General features: G+C 42.0%; 1 protein-coding gene across 1 annotated transcript in view; it reads left to right on the forward strand.

Annotated features, from left to right (window-relative positions):
- ncmap (non-compact myelin associated protein) overlaps nucleotides 1-14308 on the forward strand; it is a 51053-nt gene extending 36745 nt beyond the window's left edge. Inside the window, exons 2-4 of the mRNA XM_068007011.1 lie at nucleotides 7693-7776; nucleotides 9626-9710; nucleotides 11922-14308. Coding sequence (XP_067863112.1) covers nucleotides 7704-7776; nucleotides 9626-9710; nucleotides 11922-12063 — 300 coding nt within the window. The 5' untranslated portion in view covers nucleotides 7693-7703 and the 3' untranslated portion in view covers nucleotides 12064-14308. The remainder of the gene's footprint in view (nucleotides 1-7692; nucleotides 7777-9625; nucleotides 9711-11921) is intronic.
- The last annotated feature ends 10496 nt before the right edge of the window (nucleotides 14309-24804 follow it).

Genomic DNA, 24804 nt, shown 5'->3' on the forward strand with positions numbered 1-24804 from the left:
GAGAGCTTGTTTGGGTGTAACAAATTATAATGCCTGGCTCTTTAGGCTGCTGAAAGCCTATAAATCCTGCAGCAGTGCATTATTTCCCCCATCCCATCAGGTAGGGTCCTGGTCACAGGTGTTTCTAAAGCCTGGAGCTTTTAATGAGGTTGACCCCAGAAATTACAATGGGGTCTGCGCTCATGATGTCAGGCAGGCACCACGTATACTTTGCTGGACTTCCAGTTGGGATCGAGCCCAATTGGGTACAAACGCTGGTCTAAGCAAGTACATAAATTCATGAGGTATTGGAATGTCAGGAAACGTGAACTGCACAGTGAAATCACATTGACTTATTGCAGTGCCCAAAAGCACGTTGCTAATCTTGCAGCAGACTCTCAGGTGTGTTTATTATAGAGCCATGGATTTGGATGTGTTCCAGATTGTAACCTCTGCTGCTGTGCTGAGATTTACCCTGGAACGAGTCCAGGGTTCATACTGTTCCATTTATATAGGTTTGTTAGCTGAATAAGCTGTCTTAGCTTCTGATTGGGAAGATCATTCAACTTAAAAGCAAGTACAATTTAACAACTACAAAAATTAGACTCTTCACCAAAATTGTTCTGATCAGCTCTGGCAGCCTCTGCAGATTGTTTCTTGAGAAATCTGTAAGATCAGGTCCAAAGGATACATGGATAAGACCTGCTAAAAAGGGGCAAAGTCACTCCAGAAGTTCCCCTCTACCAAAAGAACAGCAGTTTTATCAAATCAAAAATACAAACAAAATGAACGACTGCTCCAGTATGCTGCAGAGTAGCAAGTTAGACAACAGGTGACACTTATACTCTTTCAATACAGATGGTGCCTGCTGCATAAACACAGTGGGAGGGGGAAGGGGAAAATATTTTTTTAAAAGCTAAAAATTAGAAAAATGACAACCTAAATTGATTGATATTCATTCCTCCGGTGCGCACAATATGTAAAAATTCCCTGAAGAAACATGAGTTTACGTCAACAAAATATCAGAGAGTGAAATGTGATCTGTTTTTACATATTCTTTGGAAAGACTACAAAGGAAAAAAGAATCACCGACATGCTCAGGGACATAATTTGCTGTCATTATGACCTATCCACCTGAGTGATGAAAAATTGATGTTTTAATAGCTGCAGCTACATGAATTAAAAAGAGTCATAAAAACTTTAGCACAGAATGAGGCCCTTCGGTCCATCATCCCGATGTTGTGGTAGGCTCCCATCAAAAGTATCTATGGTAATGCTCTTTCCCTGTACCCTTTAATATCTTTCATCTTAAAATGTTTATCTAGCTCCTTCTTAAATATTGTGATTGACTCAGTTTCAGCAGTCACTTGTATTCCATTTTCCTAACAACCATTTGCTTGAAAGAACTCATTCTAACTTTCCCACTTTTGCTTCCCATACTAATCTTGGGTTTATGCCCCCTGGTTATTGGCCCAGATTTTCCTGGGGACTTGGGCCGTAGGGTCCCTCGAATGGCGCAAAAGAAAGAGGAAATTATTTGAGTTGGGGAGTAAGTGACTGGCGTCATTAATTATGCTACTCCATATTTCCAGGGACTTCTGTGTTGCTGCTCTGTTACCCTCGCCGAAAACAGTTAGAAGGTATTTATCATAACTCCGCCCCCATTAAAATCAATGGCGATTGCAATTTCCCTGCATTTAAGCCAGTTTTCACGTTGCTGCCACTTGCACTTAAAAATAATGGCGTTGGTGGACTGGCAGCAGCCTGATTTATTGCTCCAAGATCAGTATGGAAATGGAGAGCCAAAATCAAATTGTATTACACATTTATCCTTTACTCGGACATTTGTTGCTATTATTTTTTGATGCTGACTATGCTGGGAACTTTTCATCTGCCTCAAATCACAAAGGAACCAAGACCTTTTTTACTCACTTGTTTATCTATTTAGCTGAGCCAATTATTTTTCCACCCAACAGAGAGAGAAAAAAAAATTTTTTCATCCTAACAGTTTGGGCTGGATTTGAATCCAGTTCCAGAGGTGAAACAATAATTATTTGGATCAGATGACGATTGAAGATTGTAATATGATCAAAAACTTTATGGCACGTAGTTCCTGTCTTGCTGGGTCTGGAATGCTTTCTGTTGAATGTGACTCATCATGGTTGAGCAATATAGATTGTAATGTTAATGTTAAGTCGATATCCTGGAGCCTTGCTCGATTACCTTCAGTGGTTGGGTGGAAATTTCATCTCCATGCCAGTTTTCCCTGTGGCTGTTCACCACCGTCTTTGGATTATGGAGAGTCAGTGATGGTGCAGATTATAAACTGTTGGAAGGGGTGGGCTAATAAACCAAACAACCTTCTCTCAATTGACATTTTCTTATTAGTGTTACACTTTATATACTCTGTGTGAAGGGAACACACAGATGCCAGAGGGCAATTTTGTAGAATTCCCAACTCCCATCTCACTTCCCCACTCCAATACTCAGAAATAGAGCACACCCATGCAACTCATTAGATGTAAGTTAAAACTATGGTGCCCTTTAGGCATGTAATAGCTGGGCGGTGGTAATTCTGTAGTAGTGGTGTGCTGGAGGATTGCAGTAGTCCCCTTTGTCCAACTCCTGCCTTATTGTGGATCTTGAGGAGGAGAATGGCAAGATAAATATGGCCTTGGCCAAACCCAACAGAGACCATTAAGGAATAAGAGGGCTGTTTGGCCCCACTCTGTACCTTTTAAATGCTACGGGTTCAACCACAGCAGCCAGATTTTGGTTGAAACTGTATGACACCAGTTTTCATTTTTTTTACATCGTAAGCCTTTTTCATGGCTGTCCTGTGTTTAAGTTATTGTTTGAAGCATAGTTGGTGAAATAAATAAATAGGATCAAAAGGCAATACAAGGAAATAGTGATGAGTTCTTGTAAATAACCTAAGAAACTGGTTATGTACAAAAGCAAAATTTGAGTCGGTCCCTCACAAATTGAAGATGATTTGGCAGGCCTGACCTTGAAGAGTGATTTATTTTTTCCAATAGCCAAAAAAAAGTGCCCAAAGTTGTTAGTGCAAGGCTTTCAATTTAATAGTAAGTTCCATGAGACAGAATTGACTCTTTCCCACCTTATATTTCTGGCAATGTTATTTGGAATTTTTTTATTATCTTCCCTCACTGGAAAGGAAGCAGTAAAGCTAAGCTAATCAATTGTCCAGCCCCACCTAGAGTACTGTATACAATTCTGGTAACCATAGTGATATTCTAGCATTGAAGAGAATGCAGTGAATAGCAACTGAACTGCTGGCTGGGATTAGATACCTGAATAATGGGGGAAGCAGTGTCTGGTTATTTGATTGAACCCGTTTGTGATGCCTGTTATGTTGAATAGCCTACAGTGCTCACTGTCTGGGCTCACTTGTGAAGAAAGGTCGCTTAGGCATGGTTGCGAAGGGCTCCTTGTGCCCATGCAACCAAAGCTCCCAACTTGAGAAGCAATCATTGGGAGAAGAGGGGAAAAAAAAAGAGGACAAAAATAAAGGGAAAACGATTTTTTTTCCCCATGAAAGTCTTGGTAAGAGAAAAATGGTTGGGAGTGTGAAGCAATGATTTTCTGACATAAAATCTCCTCAGGACTAAACTGCTTCATTTTTAATGAAGGTGTTACATGTGCTGAACTTGCACAGCCTTGAGGCCACAGTTCTGTTTCCTGGGTGATTGGGCACTCAGCCCACAAACATGAGGCTTTTAAAACCTGATACAGATTTCAGCATCACAAAGTAAATCAGTGTTTTTGTTTTATGACCAGAACTGTGTCGGAACATGATCTGGCACAATTAAATCAAAGGTGTGTCCTGGATCATATACATGTGGTCTGGCGCAGTGACTAGCTAGTTACTCATTACTGTAGTGCTTGCTGGTTAAAATGTTCTGAAAGGTTTGGTGACACAATGCTTGTTTAGAACCCTTGTACATCGTATATAAAGGTTTATAACCTTTCCCGAATTCATCCAGTCCAAGTACTGACAAAATAAATATTAATAAGAGTATATGTGAAAGAGATATGTTTTCCACTCTAAAATTGAATGAACTGCTTTTTGTATACATGCAATTTTCTAAATTTTTCTCCAACTTTTGATATACTTTTATTTATTTTTTAAAGGATGTGTTTTCCGTGTGAAATGACTGATAAATTACTTTAACCCCTGTTTATAACTAGCAAGTAAACAGCAGTATTGATCTGTGATGTAATTATATCATTGCGTTCACTTTATAAGCTCTCTCGCTCTCTTGCTGTCTCGTGCTCTCTTTCTCACTCTCTCAGTTTTAGTGTACATATAGATCTCTTGTGGTATTGCTCAGTATTTCAGAGGGGATTTTGCAAGAGGGGATACTGAGGAGCGGCAGATATCAACTGAAAGAAATTGTGAGAAATCTCCCTTGAGACAGTGAAGTAAATGTTTTTTCTTTCTTATGGAAAAAAATTGAAAAAACAGGTAATCAGCATTTTTATTACCACTGCAGGTAAATTAATAAATGTATCCCCCCACACAAACATATTAAACTCTGCATGTAATATTGTTCATCTATTTAGGATGTGAGTTTTTATAGTTAAGGCCAAAAAATAATAAACAGAAACAGAAACCAAAAAACAGAATGTTTTTTAAATGGTGAGAAACTATTAAATGTTGGTGTTCAGAGAGACTTGGGTGTTCTCGTACAAGAAACACAAAAAGTTAACATGCAGGTACATCAAGCAGTTAGGAAGGCAAATGGCACGTTGGCCTTTATTGTTAAGGGGTTGGAGTACAAGAGTAAGGAAATCTTACTCCAATTGTACAGGGCATTGATGAGACTTCACCTGGAGTACTGTGTACAGTTTTGGTCTCCTTTATCTAAAGAAGGATATACTTGCCTTAGTGGCGGTGCAACAAAGGTTCACTAGATTGATTCCTGGGGATGAGAGGGTTGTCCTGTGAGGAGAGGTTGAGTAGAATGGGCCTATACTCTCTGGAGTTTAGAAGAATGAGAGGTGATCTCATTGAAACATACAAGATTCCGAAGGGGCTTGACAGGGTAGATGCTGAAAGATGTTTCTCCTGGCTGGAGAGTCTAGAACTAGGGGGCATAGTCTCAGGATAAGGGGTCGGCCATTTAAGACTGAGATGAGGAAGAATTTCTTCACGCAGAGAGTTGTGAATTTTTGGAATTCTCTACCCCAGAGGGCTGTGGATGCTGAGCCGTTAAATATGTTCAAGGCTGAGATAGATAGATTTTTGGACTCTAGGGGAATCAAGGGATGTGGGATCGAGCGGGAAAGTGGAGTTGAGGTCCGAAGATCTGCCATGATCTTATTGAATGGCGGAGCAGGCTCGAGGGGCTGTATGGCCTACTCCTGCTCCTATTTCTTATGTTCTTATCAATCGAGCTTTCTTTCCTTACCAGCCATTTCTGCAAAAGTACTTAAAACTACCATTATAAACTTAAACAAACATTTAAATTCAGGACTTTTATTGAAAACCTCCCTCTAAACTTGATGAAAAATACAATCATTCCAGAACTTGCTACTACTACTGTTTTAATCTCAGAAAAATGCAGCTGCTGTAATACATTTTTGCTGTAAAACAGAAAGGCATATTCCAAACCATTTCTAAACTCTCTACTTTTCTCCTTAGCTTTATCTGTGTTCAGCTTTTACTGTACTGGCTGACTGTGGTTGAAGGACATCAGTTAGTATTTATACACATTTTTGATTTCAAAGTCACCTTAGAAAAAGTTGAAGAGTTCATGCTCTAACTTGTTCTGATGTTTTATATATAAAAATAAACAAATTCCAGTTGCTCTTAAAAAAAATATTTTCCTGGGGGCTTTTGCTCTCTAATTTTCCATCAGAGGATTTGCAAGCAGTAACTCTGGCAATCATAGACATTTCGAGACATTGTATGCTTAGGTGCATGGTAAGAGTTGTAGCTTGCCAGTTTGAATATCTGCAGCTGATGTTGATGGGAGTGGGAACTTGCATGAACTCAAGGTTCAAGCTTCTCATACAGGCGCAGGTCTCTAATGGAAAATAATGATACAGAAAATGCTGTGGTATGGATAAGTTTACTTGTTTTTGTAATTTGAAATGTATTTATAATGTTACAAATCTTATTCCTAGTTGTAAGTGCTTTAAGTGGAGAAACTAAGATCAACCAAAAGGCTTGTCAAAAATAATTAGTGATTTGATTCTGTCATTTCCTTTTTTATTGGTAGCCGCTGCTGATTGCCTGTTTTTGATTGTAGATTTTGAACTTCATGATTGGCAGTTTTTATTCCTGCTTTCTGCTTGTTGATTTGAATGTTTTCTTCCTGTTCAGTTATTATTTGTTGCTGTGTATGAATACAACATTTTGAATCAATCGGCTACAAGACATTTACATATACGAAAGTGTGATGCCTCAAGTTTGACACAGCAAGTTTGATGTGATCAATAATATTTGAGGTAGACGCAACTTTCTTTATAAGTAGAAATCAGATGTCCTTTAGTATTAGTCGGTCAGGAGATATGCTGCTTTATGGTGACCAGAGTGTTTTATCATGTAATGCTTAATGTATTATTCCACTGCAGAGAGGGAGCCTGTGTTGCGGGTGGCCTGTCCCTTTAAGGCCACAAAGTCTGGGAATTTGCTGCAGGAGATTGTTCGCCCATTATAGAAACTGCCTTATTTCCATCCCGCTGAATCAGATATTATATCTGCTGCAGTGCTAACTGTTGCAGGGCCAACATTTGGATGTAAGAAGGTGTTTTAGGAGCAGGATGTTCCACGAATTGAGCCAGCTGAGAGTTCTCACAATGTTTCTTTAAGATCCCTGTACTAGTAAAGGTATTTCTTATTACAACAAATGATGTATTGTATTATTCAGTTTACTAGCAATGTAACAGGATGAAACCAATATGGACAGAGATGCCATATCCTGCTTGTAGTTTAGCATTTCCAAACTGCCACTGGTATTAATCCTGCCCCAAATTCGAATTTGTGCATGCCTGGATATGTTTGGAGTGTGGAATTATTGGTCAGGTACATGTTGGTGAGATGCCTAACCCTTTGTAGCAGGCAAGCAGCATAATCACCAAGGTAAATGATGCATCATTTCATTTGGACCAACAAGCAAAATAGATGCACACACTGCACACAGATGGCCAGGATTTAGATCAAAATACCTGACCCAACTAGACCACTAGGAATTATTTTTTAACAGTACTTTTGTTGGGGCTCCAGTTGTGGGATGTAGCCATGTGTTTTGCAGTGGGGCAAGTTGACATTGGTGGATAATTCTAATGCACATATGCAGACGGGTGTTTTTGATATTTGCTCTGTCATTTGTTTTCCATCCAAAGTGATCCAAACCCAAGATTGTTACAATTGGACCAGTTTTGCATCTTTTCCTATAGATCTGAACTAGCCTGGTAAGGGTTGTCCGATGCAGGGCTCAATATGGAGCCTGTCCCTATTGTTTACAGATTACAGAAACTGACCAAAAGCAGAGGGAGAGTGATCTTATCATTGGGGAGCACATGATTTCTATGAACCGTTTTATTCTTGCACCCAATAATGTCATCTGAACCCTCTGATAAAATGGCAGTCTCGTACTTGGCACCCATTCATTCTATCTTGATTGTGTTTGTGTTTGGAAAATAGGCTTCTTCTCTAATACTTGATTATTTTTCTCTTGACAGTAGCCCTCAGCATGGCAGCTAATACTACAACAGCAGGATATTTCAACACGACTACAAAATCTCCTGAAGAAATCCTGTACCAGAGTAAGCATGCTTCCTGCAGCTTGTAATTTTGTTTTCCTATTGTAAACTAAGGTATAATGCAGGCTGTTAACCAAAGAGCTTTCATGTTTATCTTTATGGAATAATTTGTGACTTGAGTTGCATATTAATTTAATATCGGCCGGCGGGGGGGGGGGGGGGGTGGGGGTGGGGGGGAAGCTTCCCCGTGGCTCAGTGCACTGCCAGTGTGGAACTGAGCCAAGCAGACCAGAACTGTTCCAGATTCTATCCCATGCTGAGTGATCTCATCTCAACCAAAGAGGGCACTAGGGACATAGAAACAGGAGTCGGCCATTCAGCCCCTCAAGCCTGTTCTGTCATTCAGTTAGATCATGGCTGATCTGTATCTCAACTCCATTTATCCGCCTTGGTTCCATATCCCTTAATACCCTTACCTAACAAAAATGTATCGATCTAATTTTTGAAATTTTCAATTGACCTAGCCTCAACAGCCTTTTGGGGGAGAGAGTTCCAGATTTCCACTACCTTTTACGTGAAGAAGTCCTTCCTGACTTCACCCCTGAATGGCCTAGCTCTAATTTTTAAGGTTGTGCCTCCTTGTTCTGGACTCCCTCAACAGTAGAAGTAGTTTCTCAGGATCCACCCTATTAAATCATTTAATCATCTTAAACACTTCAATTTGATCACCCCTTAATTTTCTATAATCAAGGGACTACAAGCCTAGTCTGTGCAACCTGTTCTCATAATTTAACCCTTTGAGCCCTGGCATCATTCTGGTGAATCTGCACAGCACCCCCTTCAAGGTCAATGTATCCTTCTTGCTCTCAAGGGATTCCTGCTGGAATTTGTGTGTTAATTCAGTCAAATAGTCTGCCAGTGCTCACTGTCTAGACTCACCTATGAAGAATGGTCACTTAGGCGAGGTATTGGAGGGCCGATGGCAACCATGGACTTATATCCCAGCATGAGTCAGCACCTAAATCTCAGCACCTTCAGGAGAGCACAAGAGAAACTTTGAGCCAGCTGGGGGAGGGTGAGAGAAAGCATAAAAATAATATCCAAGAGGGACAATAGATGCAGTGGAACCTGTTTAACTGCCAGTTGCTTCTACTAATCCCCTTTTTAGTGTATAAGGCTGTTTTTATTTGAATAAATGAACTTTTCATTCACCAAGAATTGCCACTGAATTCCAAGCAGCTAAATCCTAGTAAGGAATAAAAGTACACCTTTAATATGAAAGAGAATCTTGTCATTTGGATTGGAAAGAATTGCAACAGGACACGAAGATCAGAGGCAGCAAGAGACCAGCGAAAGAAACCGTGAAGGATTGAAGGGATTATATACACTAGTAATCACAAGCTGCTTTGATTTATTGTTCCACAAAATGAGAAGGTACCTTCCCCTCACCCCAGACTAGTTGGAAAGTGTAATATTCAGATTCTTTTCACTTTGTTTTTTCCTGATTTTCTCCCTCTTTTCCTGAATGTTTCACGCTGAGGTGCAGTACTACTTCACCAAGTGGTCATTCTTCATGAATGAGTTTATTCAGTGAGTGTTGTGATGATGTCCTCCTTTGGAGCATCACAGGTACACCACCGTATTTTCATCTGATGTGCAATTGTCCAGTTTCCAGGAAGGGTCACTGGTTCAGGAATGGGAACTCTGACTGATTTCCAGTCCAGGGGTGCTGAGGCCAATTTAAGTCCCTCTACCGCATCCCCTGTTTAAGGTCAATTAACTCAGCACAGACCAAGAATCAAACCTGGGACCACAGGCAGAATGATTTGATATAAACAACCTTTGAAGATATAGTTACTATGTTGGTGGGAATGCGAGCTGCACATTAACCGAATTCTCCTTTGTGTTCCAGGTTCTGGTGCTATTGTAGCTGTCATTGTAATTGGAATAATAATCATATTCACCCTGGTAGTGGTTATTTTAAAGTACTGCAACAGGTAATGAAGAAACGGAGAATTATTGTTTGTAATAGCAATCGATCCATCCTTTCATCCAGTTAGAAGCCACGAATGTAAAAATTGTCAGTCACAACAAACTATCACACATGCAAAGTAAAATTCTCACTTAGGTGCCAGATGTGCAAAGTGTCTCTCTGTAGTTCCCCTCATCGGCGTAAGTAATCATTATCTGTTAAGGAAACCATGATGATTTGCTCAAGTTTAAACAGGTAGGAAAATCTACCAATCACAAACAAGGAACCCACAAATCCAATCAATCAAATGCTTTAATTTTTTTTAAAGCAACTGCCACAAAACGGACCAATCAAATCACTCAAAACAATTTTTTCAACCTGCTTGTGGCAGCCATTTTCCTTCCTCTCTCAGGCCAGTACATACAACTAAAATAATATTATGGCATAACATGCGCACACAAAATTACTGGATGGTGCAGTGGGTTAGCCATTGTTCTGGAGCCTAGGTTCAAATCCAGCCTAGAGTGATGGGATGAAAGTCTTCTGTTTCTACTGCCTGTAAGGGTCACATGTGAAATAAGTTTGGGGAGTCTCGATCCAATCCTGCTGGACAAGGGCTAATGGCACAAAAGTAATTGTCAAGCTCACTCAGAGAGGCCATGGGATGGCTGGCTTGGGAAAAGATCACACTGGTGCAGTAGGGGTGCTCTTCTGAGATTAAGGCTGAGGACTTGTTGAAGACAAATAGAGGACACTTTACTCTGCATTTGACTGTGATATTCCTGACCTGAGCTTGATGTTAATACTTGATGCCTGAAATGGGAAGGATTAATTCCCTAGCATTTACATCCTTCGCCTTGAAGAGCACAATTTTGTAAAATAGAAATTACACAATTCTGAATGGAATCACTAAAGCTATCTATAAAATAAATCATGTTAGAAATGCCTACAAGAGGCTTTCCCTGCTCAGGTCTTCCCTTATCCCTGAGTCTGGGCCTAGTCCTGAATTCTGCCTCAGTTCCAGAGTTGAAAATTTAATCTGGACCTTGGGTTCCATGGAGTTCCAGATCCTATTGATAAATTATAGTTTACACCGTACCCCTGTGAAATTACAACACCAAAAGTGCACCACAACAATCCAAGTCACAAGACAACCAGGCAGAAAATATACAAATAGCAATGATGAGATATAAGTGGCAACAAAACAGAAAATTCAAAATGAAGATGCCTGGCCATTGCAGACGTAACAGTGGGAAAAGCTCCCCTGTTCAACACTGTAACAGTTAAAGCTTCAACAAGGATGACAAATGCACCCTGGGAAGTAAGGGCAAGATTTTTTTTTTGAGAATCATGTAAATAACTAAAGATTTTGTAGATGGAGGAGGGAAGAATAAACAAAGCACTTGCATCTTAAGCAAATACTGCAAATTCACTATGTGGGAAGTAGAAGGAATTTTTTCAATGTAAATAACAGAATAAGAAGTTTTGGATGGGGAAGAATAGTTACTTGTATCTTAAATTGATTTTTTTAAAGTGGTAAATAGTATTACAAATATTATATTTGTACCTTTCAGTGTCAGCAATGTGCAATATTTTTAACTTTGTGTCATGATATATTGGTTTCGGCTGTATTGGGACCATGGTAACCATCAGATACGGGACTCTGGGTCCTATAGTGTCCTTGTGCAACACCAGGGGAGAACCATTATCAGTTTATTAAATATCTGTTTCAGAATATTTCATATATAACCAATTCTTCTGAAAAGCAAGCAAGATGTCGGCTGGGAGAGAGGTGAAAAAAGTAATCAATTTGGAGGTGGAAAAAAATGGGCCAGAGGCCCAGACTGAGATAGGACTGAGGCAGGGCCCCAGGAGAGGGAATAGGTCGTGAGATGAAAGCTGGAGATGGAGAGAAGTGGGAATAGGCAGGGAGAAAGAAAAAGCATTTTAAAATGATACAAAGTTAGGGAAAACTTGATGAGGAGGCAGGGACAAATAATTTTAAAATAATATGAAGTAGGAGCAAAAAACAATCTGTGTGTTTGTGGTTAATATCATGTGATGATGTCACATGGTCAGCGTAGACCATTGTGTTTGTTAGAATGTAAAAATGTATGAATGGACTATAATCATCCTTTCATACATTTTTACATTCTTACAAACACAAAACAATGACTAGTTTAGATAGAAATATTACACCAATGTTACAACACTAACAATTGATGTATTTCTGTAGACAAAACAGATTGAAAAGAGAACTGGCACCAAAATCGTCAAAACAGCCCTCGAACCTACTTGCACAGACCAACATCGCTGGGAGCAGACCAACATCGCTGGTTTCTATTTCATCGAATATCCCGTTGGAAAGGAAATATTAACAGAACAAATGGCACTAGGACAGAAGCGTACTTTTACAGACCATGAATCTGAAATATTTGAGCCGCAGAAGTGTGAAAGAAATGCATTGTTAAACCTGCCATCTTTACCCACTCTCCATGGAACCTTATCTCCGATTTCACCAAACTTTCTGGGCTGCACTTTACTTTACCAGACTGCAGAAATGTCGGAGAGAAACCAGTTACGTCAATGATGTTGATTTTCTGACAAATGCTTGGGATCACACCCCCTTTAAAAGAAAACTCTACATTTTGTTGACTTCATATGTCAAAAAAAACTTCTAACGGTTTTCTTTAAGTAGTGGAAATAAATGATTTTTCTCACTGGATTAGAATACAGAACATAAGGAAGATCAGGCACCAGAAAAGCCATTTGCAGCCCATCAAAGCTCATCCTTTTAGTACTCTAACTCTCAATATAACATCGAACTGTATTTTCAACAATCCAATGATTTTGCCTCTGTTGGCTTGCTTGGTAAATTATTCCAAATATTGATCATTCTGAGTAAAAAAAAAGTTCTTCACAGGCATACATGAATGGAATTGTTAGCACAGAGAAACTTAAAAAGGAACCCAAGCATAATAGTAGACACATCACTTCCAAAGTATTCGATTGTTCTGATTTGATTAACTTCTTTTTAATTGCTTCATCACATTATCTGCACATTGAAAGTGACATATCAACTATTACTCCTAGGTTCCATTCTAAGTTTCTCTGTGCGAGCTTAGTTCCATTCATATATACCTGTGATCTACAATGTTTGACTATGTGCAATACTTTACATTTATCAGTGTTAAATTTAATTTGCCTTTTCTCTGCCCATACGTGTGACTGATGTAAACACTCACGCAAATCTTTCAGTGCTTTTAATGTTCTCATTTTTGCTTTGTCAGCAAATTTGACAAGATTATGGTTGGTTTTGATACTGGGGTCATTTAAATAGATTTGAAACAACAGGAGCCCAAGCACTGAATCTGGTGGGACTCCAGTCTGACATTACGTCTTTCATGATCTTAGTTTCCTATTTTTTAACCACATTCTTATCCAGTTCCATACATTAATGTAACTTTTAATTGGAAATCTTTATGTGGAATTTTTCTAAAAGCTTTCTGAAAATGTAGGTAAACTATATCAAAGGAGTTCAAATACCTACTTTATCTGAAATGACCTCAAAGAAATGAATATATTTGTCAGGCAGAATCTTTCCCTTCTAAATCCATGCTGGCTGTTCTTGTTAAGTTGTTGCTGTACAGATACTCCTCCAACCTATCCCTTGGAATAAATTGTATTATTTTACTTGTTATTGATGTTAGGCTAATAGACCTGTAGTTGCCCAAATCAGATATACTGCCCTTTGTTTAAATAGATTTATTTACAGTTAGAATCTGGGCATTTTGGACGAAGGATCACCTGAACCCCTGCAATTAAAATATTTCATGTTAAAACAAAGGAAATTGTGTTAAAACCATTTATATCCGCAGGCTTCACAAACCTGACTGTTTAGTTTAAAAGACAATATAGTATCTGTATTTCATGGAAATGCTGACATTATTTTGCTTTCAAGTTTTAACTTTTCAATGTTGAGGTTGCTGGGTACATTATTTCTGCAGTTATACAATTGCTAAATACTTTGTAATTTTTTGTTCACTTTTGTGAGAGTAGATTGTGTGTTGTGGTAATGAAGGAAACTGGTGGAGAAGTTACAGCCAAAGGAAATTAAAGCAGATACCGTATAATCTTGTAGATGATACTTGAGCAGACTACTCTGAATTGAATAGTTTTTTTTATTTATTGTTTTGTGTAAATGCATTTTTAAATTAGAGCAGCCTGGTATAAGCAGACCAATATGATTGATTATAGAGTTTTCCTGATCATCGAGCCATCAGAAGAGGCTCTTGGTATGTGCAGTAGAGCCCTAAAGGGCAGTTCGTATGCCCCTCTTCGAAAGTGAGGAGAGAGAACCTCAAAAATATAGGGGAAAACTGTCAAATTATTAATTTAAATAAATGTCTAACTTGTTCATAAGGTGTAACAATTTTTGTCATAACAAACCAGATCTTAAAAGCATTAGAATTTTACCTGAAGTTATGAAGAGAATGTTCATTGTTTACATTCAAAGTAACAGATTAAAGGATTAAGTTACTTTATTTTAACAGAATCGAAACAGATTTTATTATTGCAAAATTGTTGAATGTGTTGAATGGTGGGCACCTGTTCTGTAACCTGCCTTTCATGCAGTTTGTTCACAATAAATTTTAAAACTGCCTTCACACACAAATTAGTTGATACTATATACACCATGGCGTAGTGTTAATTCGATAAATGAAACTATATATCCCACTGTGCAATGCTATTTTGATACCCAATATGTGCATTTAGCTGTTTTGAGATTTAGTGACTACGTTTTCAATACAAAACGAGTCCACTAAACATCAGCTCCATATATGTATCAGCTTGGCTCAGTGGTAACTTGCATCTAAATCTAAATGTTGTGGGTTCAAGTCTCACTCCATGAATTTGAACTTAGAGGGGCCAATTTTCGGATGGCCGAGCGGGGGTAGGGGGGCTCCGAAAATGGCGGAATCCCGGAGTGGGTTCGGAGCCCGGCTCCAACCCGCTCACTTCCGGGTCCCCCAATGATGCGTTTGGGTGCGCGCGCAGCTCCCGCATGCGGGACTCCCACCGGCAATTCAAGCCAGCGGGATGATAATTTAAATAATTATTTAGGTAGTTGAGGTACTTGACAGACCTCATTGACTGGAGATTTTGGCAGGGGTGCAATTTTGAAGGATCCTCAGTGTGTTTCCCGTGCTGTGGGAAACACTCCCTGTTGGAGCAAACGTGTTTCAGCCAGCAGCCAGTGGGAGATGTAAAGGATTATTTGACGGTTGGGGGTAATACCTCATTTATTGCAGCAGGGCACTCTGTCACTTCAGACAAAGTTTTGGCTGCAACATCTTTGTCTTTCCACTCAAAATTATTAATTTATACCCAAAACTCTGCTGTGCAAACACATTTATTTACGTCGTAGACCCCCTCAAACTCACCATCAGGATGGGGGGGCGCCACAGCTGCATTCACCACTTCTTCCGAGGATGAGCAACATCACCAGCCTCGCCAGGCACGCCATCCACCTTCGCCACGTGGAGCTCCACAACACAGTGCTGCGCCACAGGCACCCGCACAAAACAGTCGTGTAACTACACATACTCCCACTGTAGGATGACCCAGTGGGTGGCATCAAGTGTGGGTGTTCATGGTGAACCTCATGAAAGGGACTTATTACACAAGCCAGTCAAGAATAGCCAAGACGTGGCAGTAGTGGTGATAATATTTAATGTGCCATTAACAAAAATCAAATATAAATAAAAAACATGACAAACCATCAAACACCCTTGTGCATCCTCCTTGTGCTCACAAAACCTTTGCCTTATGCTTACAACTACTCCTACGTGGCGCTTCCCCTGCAGCAGAGGTAGTGGCAGGTTGCTCTTGTTCATGCCCTGACCGATTAGATGCTTTGAGCCTACGCCCTCTGGGTTTCGGTGCCCGTGAGGGCCCCTCCAAAGACTGCTCCACCTGCACCTGTGCAGGGGCAGACTCGACCACCTGGAGAAGAGGCAGCATTGCAGGTACTAGTTGAGAGGGGGGCAACGGGTGAGACGTGGGAGCGCTTTGAGTGGCGTCCACACTTCCATGTCCCCTTTCCCTATCATCCCTCTCCTGGGCCAGGCACACATCACTCCTACAACCCAGCTGGACGACAGTTTGGAGGACATGTGTGAAGCCTTGTAAGGCCAGTGCTAGCGTATCTGCCTGCCTGTTTAGGGCGGCAGAAAGTTGCTCACCCTGAATCCAAAGGGCCATTGTCAGGGCCTCAATGGACTCATTGGTGAGCCATGATTGAAGCTCGATGGAGACTAGCCTTCCCTCCATGGCAGACATTCCCGCACTTACCCGCAACATTATTTCAGAGATGCCCTCACATCCCTGTGACAGTATCTCAGAGATACCCTCCTGTAGCTGTGCCACCATTCCACTCGTGCAGGAGTTGGACTCCTCCATCCTCTGTGCAATTGTGGAGAGAGCACGTGGCACCTGTTCCAGCACCTCGCAAATGTGCTGCTGCCCTCAATCATTCTCCTTTTAAAGAATGACCCCCAGGGTTCAGCATCTGTGTCCAGCTGAGCAGAGCCTGGAGAAGAATGCTCCCACTGACGCGGACTCTCCAGAGCTGCCCCTGCCACCAGTGTCTACTTGTGCTCACGTGTGTGGTGACTCACCATGTGCAACCCCAACTAAGTGAGGACGGGGACCCACCGAGGTGTGTGTATCTGCGCTGGTGGATGGCTCGTTCAGATGTGACGGTGCCCCCTCAGAGGCTGGCAGATCCTCTGAGGAATCGCCCTTCGCTGTCACGGCGGTCACTGAAGGCCCTGTAAGAGAACAGAAGGCAATATTAAGCATGATGACAGATGTTGAAGTGCTGAAGATGGCAAGGCATGTTAACATCATTTGCTATTGTGAGTGCTGAATGTCAAAGTTCTGTCACCAGCCGTTTGTCGGGTGGCAGTCTCGGCATCCCCGACAGACAGGCACTCGAGGGCGTGGCTCACTTCAAGAGCCTCCTGCTCCGTGTCCGTGAGGACGACCTGATGTTGCGGCCCCCCCCCTCCGGTCTTCGCCCTCTCCCGTGCATTCTGGGCTCTCTTCTATAAGGGGAGAAAGTAGAGAGGCTTGAGTGAGGGATGGTGACGAGGCCAACCGCTGAATGCATTGGTTTGGGTGAGGCTGACCATGAAAGAGATGCATCAGAGGGTGAGTATGAGACAGAGCCATTACATTGTATGAGTATTGGGTTGAGTGGTAGTGGTGGGATGAGTAATGGGGAGGTGAGTAAGTGCAGGTAAGTTGAGGATGAGCTTTGAGTGGGTGTGAGGAGTGATGTGATAGAATAGTGTTGGCAGTGCAGAAGGAGTTGTGGGGTGGGGGTGATGATGTGGAAGACGGAATGTAGGAGAATGAATAAGTGTACTCACTTTGGCTGACCTAGTTAGATCATTGAAGCGCTTCCTGCACTGGATCCAGGTGCGGGAGACGTTGCTGCTGCTGGTGACCTCCTCTGCCACCTCGAGCCAGGCCTTCTTGGTGGCAGAGACAGGCCACTTCCTCCCGTCCGGCGGGTAGAAAATATCCCTCCTCCTCCTCGCCCCATCCAGTAAGACCTGGAGTGAGGCATCAGTAAATCTGGGAGCAGCCTTTCCCCTGGGCTGCTCCATTCTATAATTTTGGTTCTTTGCTGCAGGAGCAGCCATTGGAGGACTGCCCCTTTAAGTAGAGCTCCTCCAGCTGACAGCCTGTGATGCGGGTGCGCAGTCCGCCCGCTGCGCAGGTTTCCGACGGGAACGGACCGATTTCAGTGGGCGGGTTACTCGCCTCCCTGGTAATATCGGGGCCATAATCTCGGTTGATATTTCAGTGCAGCACTGAGGGAGTGCCGACATAGCAACAGTCAGTACAGTTATAATTCATTGGCTGTGAAACACTTTGGGATGTCCTGAGGATGTCAAAGGTCCGATATTAATGGAAGTTCTTTCCTCCATGTCAACAGAGTAGAATTGAAACGTTCATATTTTATCAAACACATTTACTCAAACGCATTAAGAAACCGACCGCTCCACATGAGTAGATTCAGTTGAGACTAAAGGATTGACTTTAATTCTGGGTGGCCAGCCGGTGGAGCAGGAGGGTCCGACCGCCCGAAAGCTGTGACGGGAGGCCCATTCATGTCAAAAGCGGGCCTCATTAATATATTTTTGGTGAGCTACATGCCCCAAACTAGCGTCCCGATGCAGCTTGACAACTCCAGGGTGGTAGGTTATCGCCAGGAGGCTGACCCAGCTGGGAAAAAGGCAAGTCCTGGTAGGGGGGGTTTGGGGGTTGCAATATTGGAGATAGGGTGGCAGGGTGGGGGGGGGGGGGGATGCCCAGGGCATCTGTGGCCACATTATTCTTGTGGAGCCTGGAAGACCACTCCTGCTCCTCCTGCCCCCACAAAAATAAATTTAGCACTTACTTTGGAGGGCCTCTTTTTGCTGTTCCGCCAGGTTTTACTGAGCGGAGCGTCCACAGCAGACACTTCACCTAGTGGGCCATTAAAATGCCATCAGGGTCATAGGTCCATTGGGATGTCCTATTCGTTTGAGACCAGCATGGTGTGTCTGCCGAGAATCCACCTTTGGGAGGAAGCAACTGGATTTATTTTCAGGCCTGCAGATGAATCACATTTCAGGGAAGAAGTTGGAGAGACAGCTCAGCCACTTCCTGTGGTAAGAAAGTGAAAATCCCATGTCCAAGATAAGTCCAATTCGATCCAGGAAGCGACCCAAGTCCAGTGAGAGAAAACTCGCTCGTCTTTGGCTCAGTGCCCGTCAGAATCAGAAGCCTGACCAGGAAAGGTTAAGTTAGCCCATTACCCATAGGGTAGTGTGGCATGGTTTATTATTTTTTTATTCATGAGTAAATGTTTGAAATTAACTGAAGTAAGTTTTGATTATAAATGCCACTCTGTATGTTCACTTACTGTCTGTAAAATAAAGCAGCTTAGCGATCCGTGTCTGACCTTGCTCACAAGTGTTTTCAGTCTACTGACTGAAAGATTGGAGAAGCATCTGTGAGGACACATATTTCAGATCACAAAGAGGGTATTATTGTTACACCCCTGGGTTGCGGTATCGTATGATTAGACATTGGGCAGTGTAGGCACACTCCTGAACATAAGGAATGGACTGATTATGGGAGTGACCAGTGCAGCTAAACCCAAGAAAATATCTAAAGCAGGCCCAAAATTTGTAACAGTGACACTAGCCACTGCATCTTGTCCACAGTTTATTTCTATTTTGAGCCCTGGTCAATTTGTCAGCTTAGCTCATTTGGTAACACTCTTGCCTTGAGGTCAAGATTCTGAATTCAAGCCCCACTACAGATTTTCAACGCATAATGTAATCTGACAGTTCAGTGTGGTACTGAGGGAGTGTTGAACTGTTGGAGATGCCATCTTTCAGATGAAACATTAAAACTGAAGCCTCCCTGCTTGCTCCAGTGTTTCAGATGGACATTAAAGATCCCATGGCACTAACTGAAGAAGAGCAATGTGTTCGCCTGGCATCATGGACAACATTCCTCTTTCAATCTACATACCAAAAAACCCAGATTAATTGGTCATTCAACTTTATTGCTGTTTGTAGGACCCTATTATTCACAAAATGCCTGATGCCTATTTCAGCTCCAGGTAATTTTTTCCATGTCAAGTGCTTTGGGGCATAACTGAAAGAGATGATTAGGTCCTATACAAATGAAAGTACTTTTAGTTTTGTCATACAAATGGTCCTAGATGGGACAAAAGTATGGCTTAAGATAAAAGAAAATACTGGCAATAAACAGCAGATCAAAAGTTCACTATCCTCATATCTCTGCAGGTCCTAAAGTCAAAACATCTGCACAAATTTCCTTTTTCAATTCTTTTATTGAAGGGAAATACTGATATTGAAATCAGATTAGAAATTTCAGCTCAGTCTTGGAAAGGTATAGCAGAATTAGAAACCAAATCTGCAGAACTTGATTTTGAAAGGTTCGGCCGATTATACTAACTCCACAACTAAACTTCCATATTTTACAGTATGTGCATGTACACTCCCAGAATGCATTGCAGAGCAGTGTGATACTGTCGTATATAAAGGAAACCAGCTTTCAATTATACCTCAGACAAAATGTTGTTCAAATTGCACAGACCAGCATCTTACCCTGGTCTTACCTGTTCTAGTGTCAACCTGTTCTGGAGCAGACTCAAGTGGCCATGACATTGCCTCTTTAAAGGGACACTGCCTTCATTAAAAAAATGTTTGCAAGCCTATAAATGTTCAATGTGATTATGACATAATCATGATGTACATCACTGAAACACACCATCATGTCACTTGTGTATGCTGGCATTCTGATGAAGAAGATGCACGAGCTCTTCTGTCTCCTCTCAAACCCAAACAGAACTTTGTTTAATATTTAAGAGAAAACGGGCTTCTTGTCTCTGTAATAGGTCAAGTGTAGTAAATAGAACTTTCACTGCTTAATGAACTATAATGTCAACAATCCTGATTTCATTCACAATTTATTGATGTTGCACACATATTGAGTGCGATTCACAGGCCAGAGAAAATTGATAGCTCTCTCCCTTCGATCTCCATGAATCGTACGATTAAAACAATAGAGCAAGCTCAGTAAATTATTAATGAAACTATGATTGTTGGGAATGCTGTAGTCACCAGCCTGGAAAGCCATGAGTACATCATTGTATGAGTGGTGGGAGAGATCTGTTATGCTGGTCTGAAAATCAAATATTGTCTGTGATGTCTGTTCTGTAGTGCCCCCTGGTGGGACAATTGGGAATCAGCTGGTCACTTATTGCAAAAGCAAAATATTGTGGATCGCTTCAGGTTGAAACGTTAACTCTGTTTCTTTCTCTGATGAAAGGTCGACCTGAAACGTTAACTCTGTTTTTTTCTCCCAGATGCTGCCTCACTTGCTGAGCTTTTCCAGCATTTTCTATTTTTATTTATGGTCACCTATTGCAGCAGTGTACACAACTCGTGGGCCCATTAGAAATCGCGCTGAGCGCACAGACCAAGTTAAAGGTTTATATTTTGTGCTCATCAAAGGTAATGCTATGGAAATAAATAAGAAAGTCACAGACGCAAAAGAACAGTGTGAAATCTTATAGTATCACACAGTTGCCAACTGCTCGTGTTTTGAGACCCGGTCAGCAGTGTTTTGCGCCCTTGTTCCAGCCGCAGCTCTGCAAACAGCATTTCTGCATGCTGAAGAGATATGAATAGAATCATACAGCACAGAAGGAGGCCATTTGGCCCATTGTGCCTGTGCCGGCTCTTTGAGAGAGCTACCCAATTAGTCCCACTCCCCTGCTCATTCCTCATAGCCCTGCAAATTTTTCCCCTTCAAGTATTTATCCAATTCCCCTTTGAAAGCTATTATTCAATCTGCTTCCACCACACTTTCAGGTAGTGCATTCCAGATCATAACAACTCACTGTGTAAAAAAATTTTTCCACATGTTGCTTCTGCTACTTTTACCAATTACCTTAAATCTGTGTCCTTTGGTCAGTTTCTCCTTATTTACTCTTATCAACACCCTTCATAATTTTGAACACCTCTATCAAATTTCCCCACAACCTTCTCTGTTCCAAGGAGAACAACCCCAGATTCTCTAGTCTCTCCACATAACTGAAGTCTTTCATCCCTGGCACCATTCTAGTAAATCTCCTCTGCACCCTCTCTAAGGCCTTGACATCCTTCCTAAAGTGCGGTGCCCAGAATTGGACACAATAGTATTAGAAAGTGGTTTAAAAAATTCCTCGACTGGAACTCAGCATACCATAAAAGTAACTAGATCATCAATATACATTAAGATGGTCTTTAGCACAATCTACTTAGCATACCTACAAGTCTAAAGCAGCTTTTATGTTGGCCTTTAGCCACTAACACCCATACAGCGGGTTTTGTGCAACTGCTAGCAAAATGGAGATAAGCTTGCTGGATGTTTTTTTCAGGGAGGTGATGACAAATGTCTGTTTTTTTTTAAACTGGGGATTCCTAACTGTCACCAGTTTCCCTGGAACCAGTAAAGCTGCATCGTCACACACATATGTAGCTGTTCTGTCTTATTAACATCATGGCATCACTATTTTTTCCACATGCACCAGCCAAGTGTCACAGCCAGTTTACACACACATGGAATAACAAGCTCACAGAACACAGGAAGATCGGCTGCACTGTCTACTGGTAAGTGTGGGAGTGTGAAACAGTTAACTTGCTCTCCAAAGAGAGCCGCACTATAAATGCAGCTCAAGATGAAATTATAAATTGCTACACTTGACAGAGGAAGTTCAATGAGGCCCAGAAATGCTATGTTTGGAGCTGTGGGGCGAATAGATTTTGGCATGTATGAAGTTGTAACTAATTCATTTGCACAGCCTTACTGTTAAACTGGCCAAAGTCTGAATTGTGCTGGTACCATGGTGAACACAACTGCAGAAAACAAATATTCATCTTACCCAAGCTTTACATGTTTTGCAGGTTAATTACTGCACTGATTCTTCCAAAGTAATATTGGAGATTAGTTATGTGGAGGCTTGCTATAAATGCAATAAAAGATCATTTCCAAACCCCTTTCCATTGTATACCAGTGCGACTTGTGCAAATCAGGTTGTTACTCACAGTGGTGCTGGAGCCATGTGTTCAGATTGCTGTTACTTTTGTGCATAATGTGTGGAGCATGGAACGTCCTGATCTTTGTTTGTTTTGATTTTTTACTTATAGGAGCATTTTTGGTAAGCTTTCCTCTATTTTTCTGTCATTTTATCTTGCTTTTTTTTCATCTGTCTGACCTGACATGTCTGTGGCTTAGTGACAAACAAAAGTGCAATGTCCCATATAGTCAGCTGCTCGAATGTGTTCTTCAATTTTTCCTCCTGAAAGATGTCACAGTGTTAATTCCTTCCCACTCAACACAGCTCAGATCAGAAGCTGAGCAGAGCTGTACTTAAAGCTGATATTGACTGGCCTGCTGTGCATTAATTGTCATTTCTGTTTTCAGATTTTGCATTTTCTTTTATATTTCAGAAAGTTTGCATTAGATTGCTGAATATTTATACCTTTTTATTGTTGCGTGTTCTATTTATATCTTTTTATTTTTAAAATTTTTTTTTATTCGTTCATGGGATGTGGGAGTCGCTGGCAAGGCCAGCATTTATTGCCCATCCCTAATTGCCCTTGAGAAGGTGGTGGTGAGCCGCCGCCTTGAACCGCTGCAGTCTGTGTGGTGAAGGTTCTCCCACAGTGCTGTTAGGAAGGGAGTTTCAGGATTTTGACCCAGTGATGATGAAGGAACGGCGATATATTTCCAAATCGGGATGGTGTGTGACTTGGAGGGGAACGTGCAGGTGGTGTTGTTCCCATGTGCCTGCTGCTCTTGTCCTTCTAGGTGGTAAAGGTCGCGGGTTTGGGAGGTGCTGTCGAAGAAGCCTTGCCGAGTTGCTGCAGTGCATCCTGTGGATGGTGCACACTGCAGCCACAGTGCGCCGGTGGTGAAGGGAGTGAATGTATAGGGTGGTGGATGGGGTGCCAATCAAGCAGGCTGCTTTGTCCTGGATGATTTTTTTTATTCGTTCATGGGATGTGGGCGCCGCTGGCGAGGCCGGCATTTATTGCCCATCCCTAATTGCCCTTGAGAAGGTGGTGGTGAGCCGCCTTCTTGAACCGCTGCAGTCCGTGTGGTGACGGTTCTCCCACAGTGCTGTTAGGAAGGGAGTTCCAGGATTTTGACCCAGCGACGATGAAGGAACGGCGATATATTTCCAAGTCGGGGTGACCTGGAGGGGAACGTGCAGGTGGTGTTGTTCCCATATGCCTGCTGCTCTTGTCCTTCTAGGTGTCAAGCTTCTTGAGTGTTGTTGGAGCTGCACTCATCCAGGCTAGTGGAGAGTATTACATCAAACTCCTGACTTGTGCCTTGTAGATGGTGGAAAGGCTTTGGGGAGTCAGGAGGTGAGTCACTCGCTGCAGAATACCCAGCCTCTGATCTGCTCTTGTAGCCACAGTATTTATATGGCTGGTCCAGTTAAGTTTCTGGTCAATGGTGACCCACAGGATGTCGATGGTGGGGGATTCGGCGATGGTAATGCCGTTGAATGTCAAGGGGAGGTGGTTAGACTCTCTCTTGTTGGAGATGGTCATTACCTGGCACTTGTCTGGCGCGAATGTTACTTGCCACTCATGAGCCCAAGCCTGGAAGTTGTTCAGGTCTTGCTGCATGCGGGCTCGGACTGCTTCATTATTTGAGGGGTTGCGAATGGAACTGAACACTGTGCAATCATCAGCGCACATCCCCATTTCTAACCTTATGATGGAGGGAAGGTCATTGATGAAGCAGCTAAGATGGTTGGGCCTAGGACACTGCCCTGAGGAACTCCTGCAGCAATGTCCTGGGGCTGAGATGATTGGCCTCCAACAACCACTACCACCTTCCTTTGTGCTGGGTATGACTCCAGCCACTGGAGAGTTTTCCCCCTGATTCCCATTGACTTCAATTTTACTAGGGCTCCTTGGTGCCACACTCGGTCAGATGCTGCCTTGATGTCAAGGGCATTGTTGCTTGTTCTATTGTAAATACTTAATTTTAAAGAAACAGTTGCATTTATATCGTTCCTTACCATTTCTCTTAGAAATACCTAAAAAAAACCATAAAGTTCATTCGGCCCATCCTGCCGATGCTGGCTCTTTGAAAGAGCTACCTAATTAGTGCCACTCTGCTGCTCTTTCCCCATCGCCCTGAATTTTTTTTTTCCTTTTCAAGTAAATATCCAATTTCCTTGTGAAAGTTACTATTCAATCTGCGAGATGTGGAGAAGTTGTGAAGCTCAAATCAGTTGTGAAGATCAAGGAGCTGTTGCAGTGAAATGTATATATGCTTAAAAGGGGGAGGTTGATCCCAAACCTATTTAAACCTTTGCAGCTGTGTTTTTCAAGAGTGGAACAGATCACAGTTTTAAATCCAAATATGTGAGATTCACTGCGAGTGAGCAGCACTGGCCGACCACCTGGGTGGGTGGAGGGAGCGGGAGGTCGAGCGCGTCAGCCGTTCGGTTATTTCCG

This window comes from Heptranchias perlo, chromosome 26, assembly GCF_035084215.1.
Source record: "Heptranchias perlo isolate sHepPer1 chromosome 26, sHepPer1.hap1, whole genome shotgun sequence".
Taxonomy (NCBI): domain Eukaryota; kingdom Metazoa; phylum Chordata; class Chondrichthyes; order Hexanchiformes; family Hexanchidae; genus Heptranchias; species Heptranchias perlo.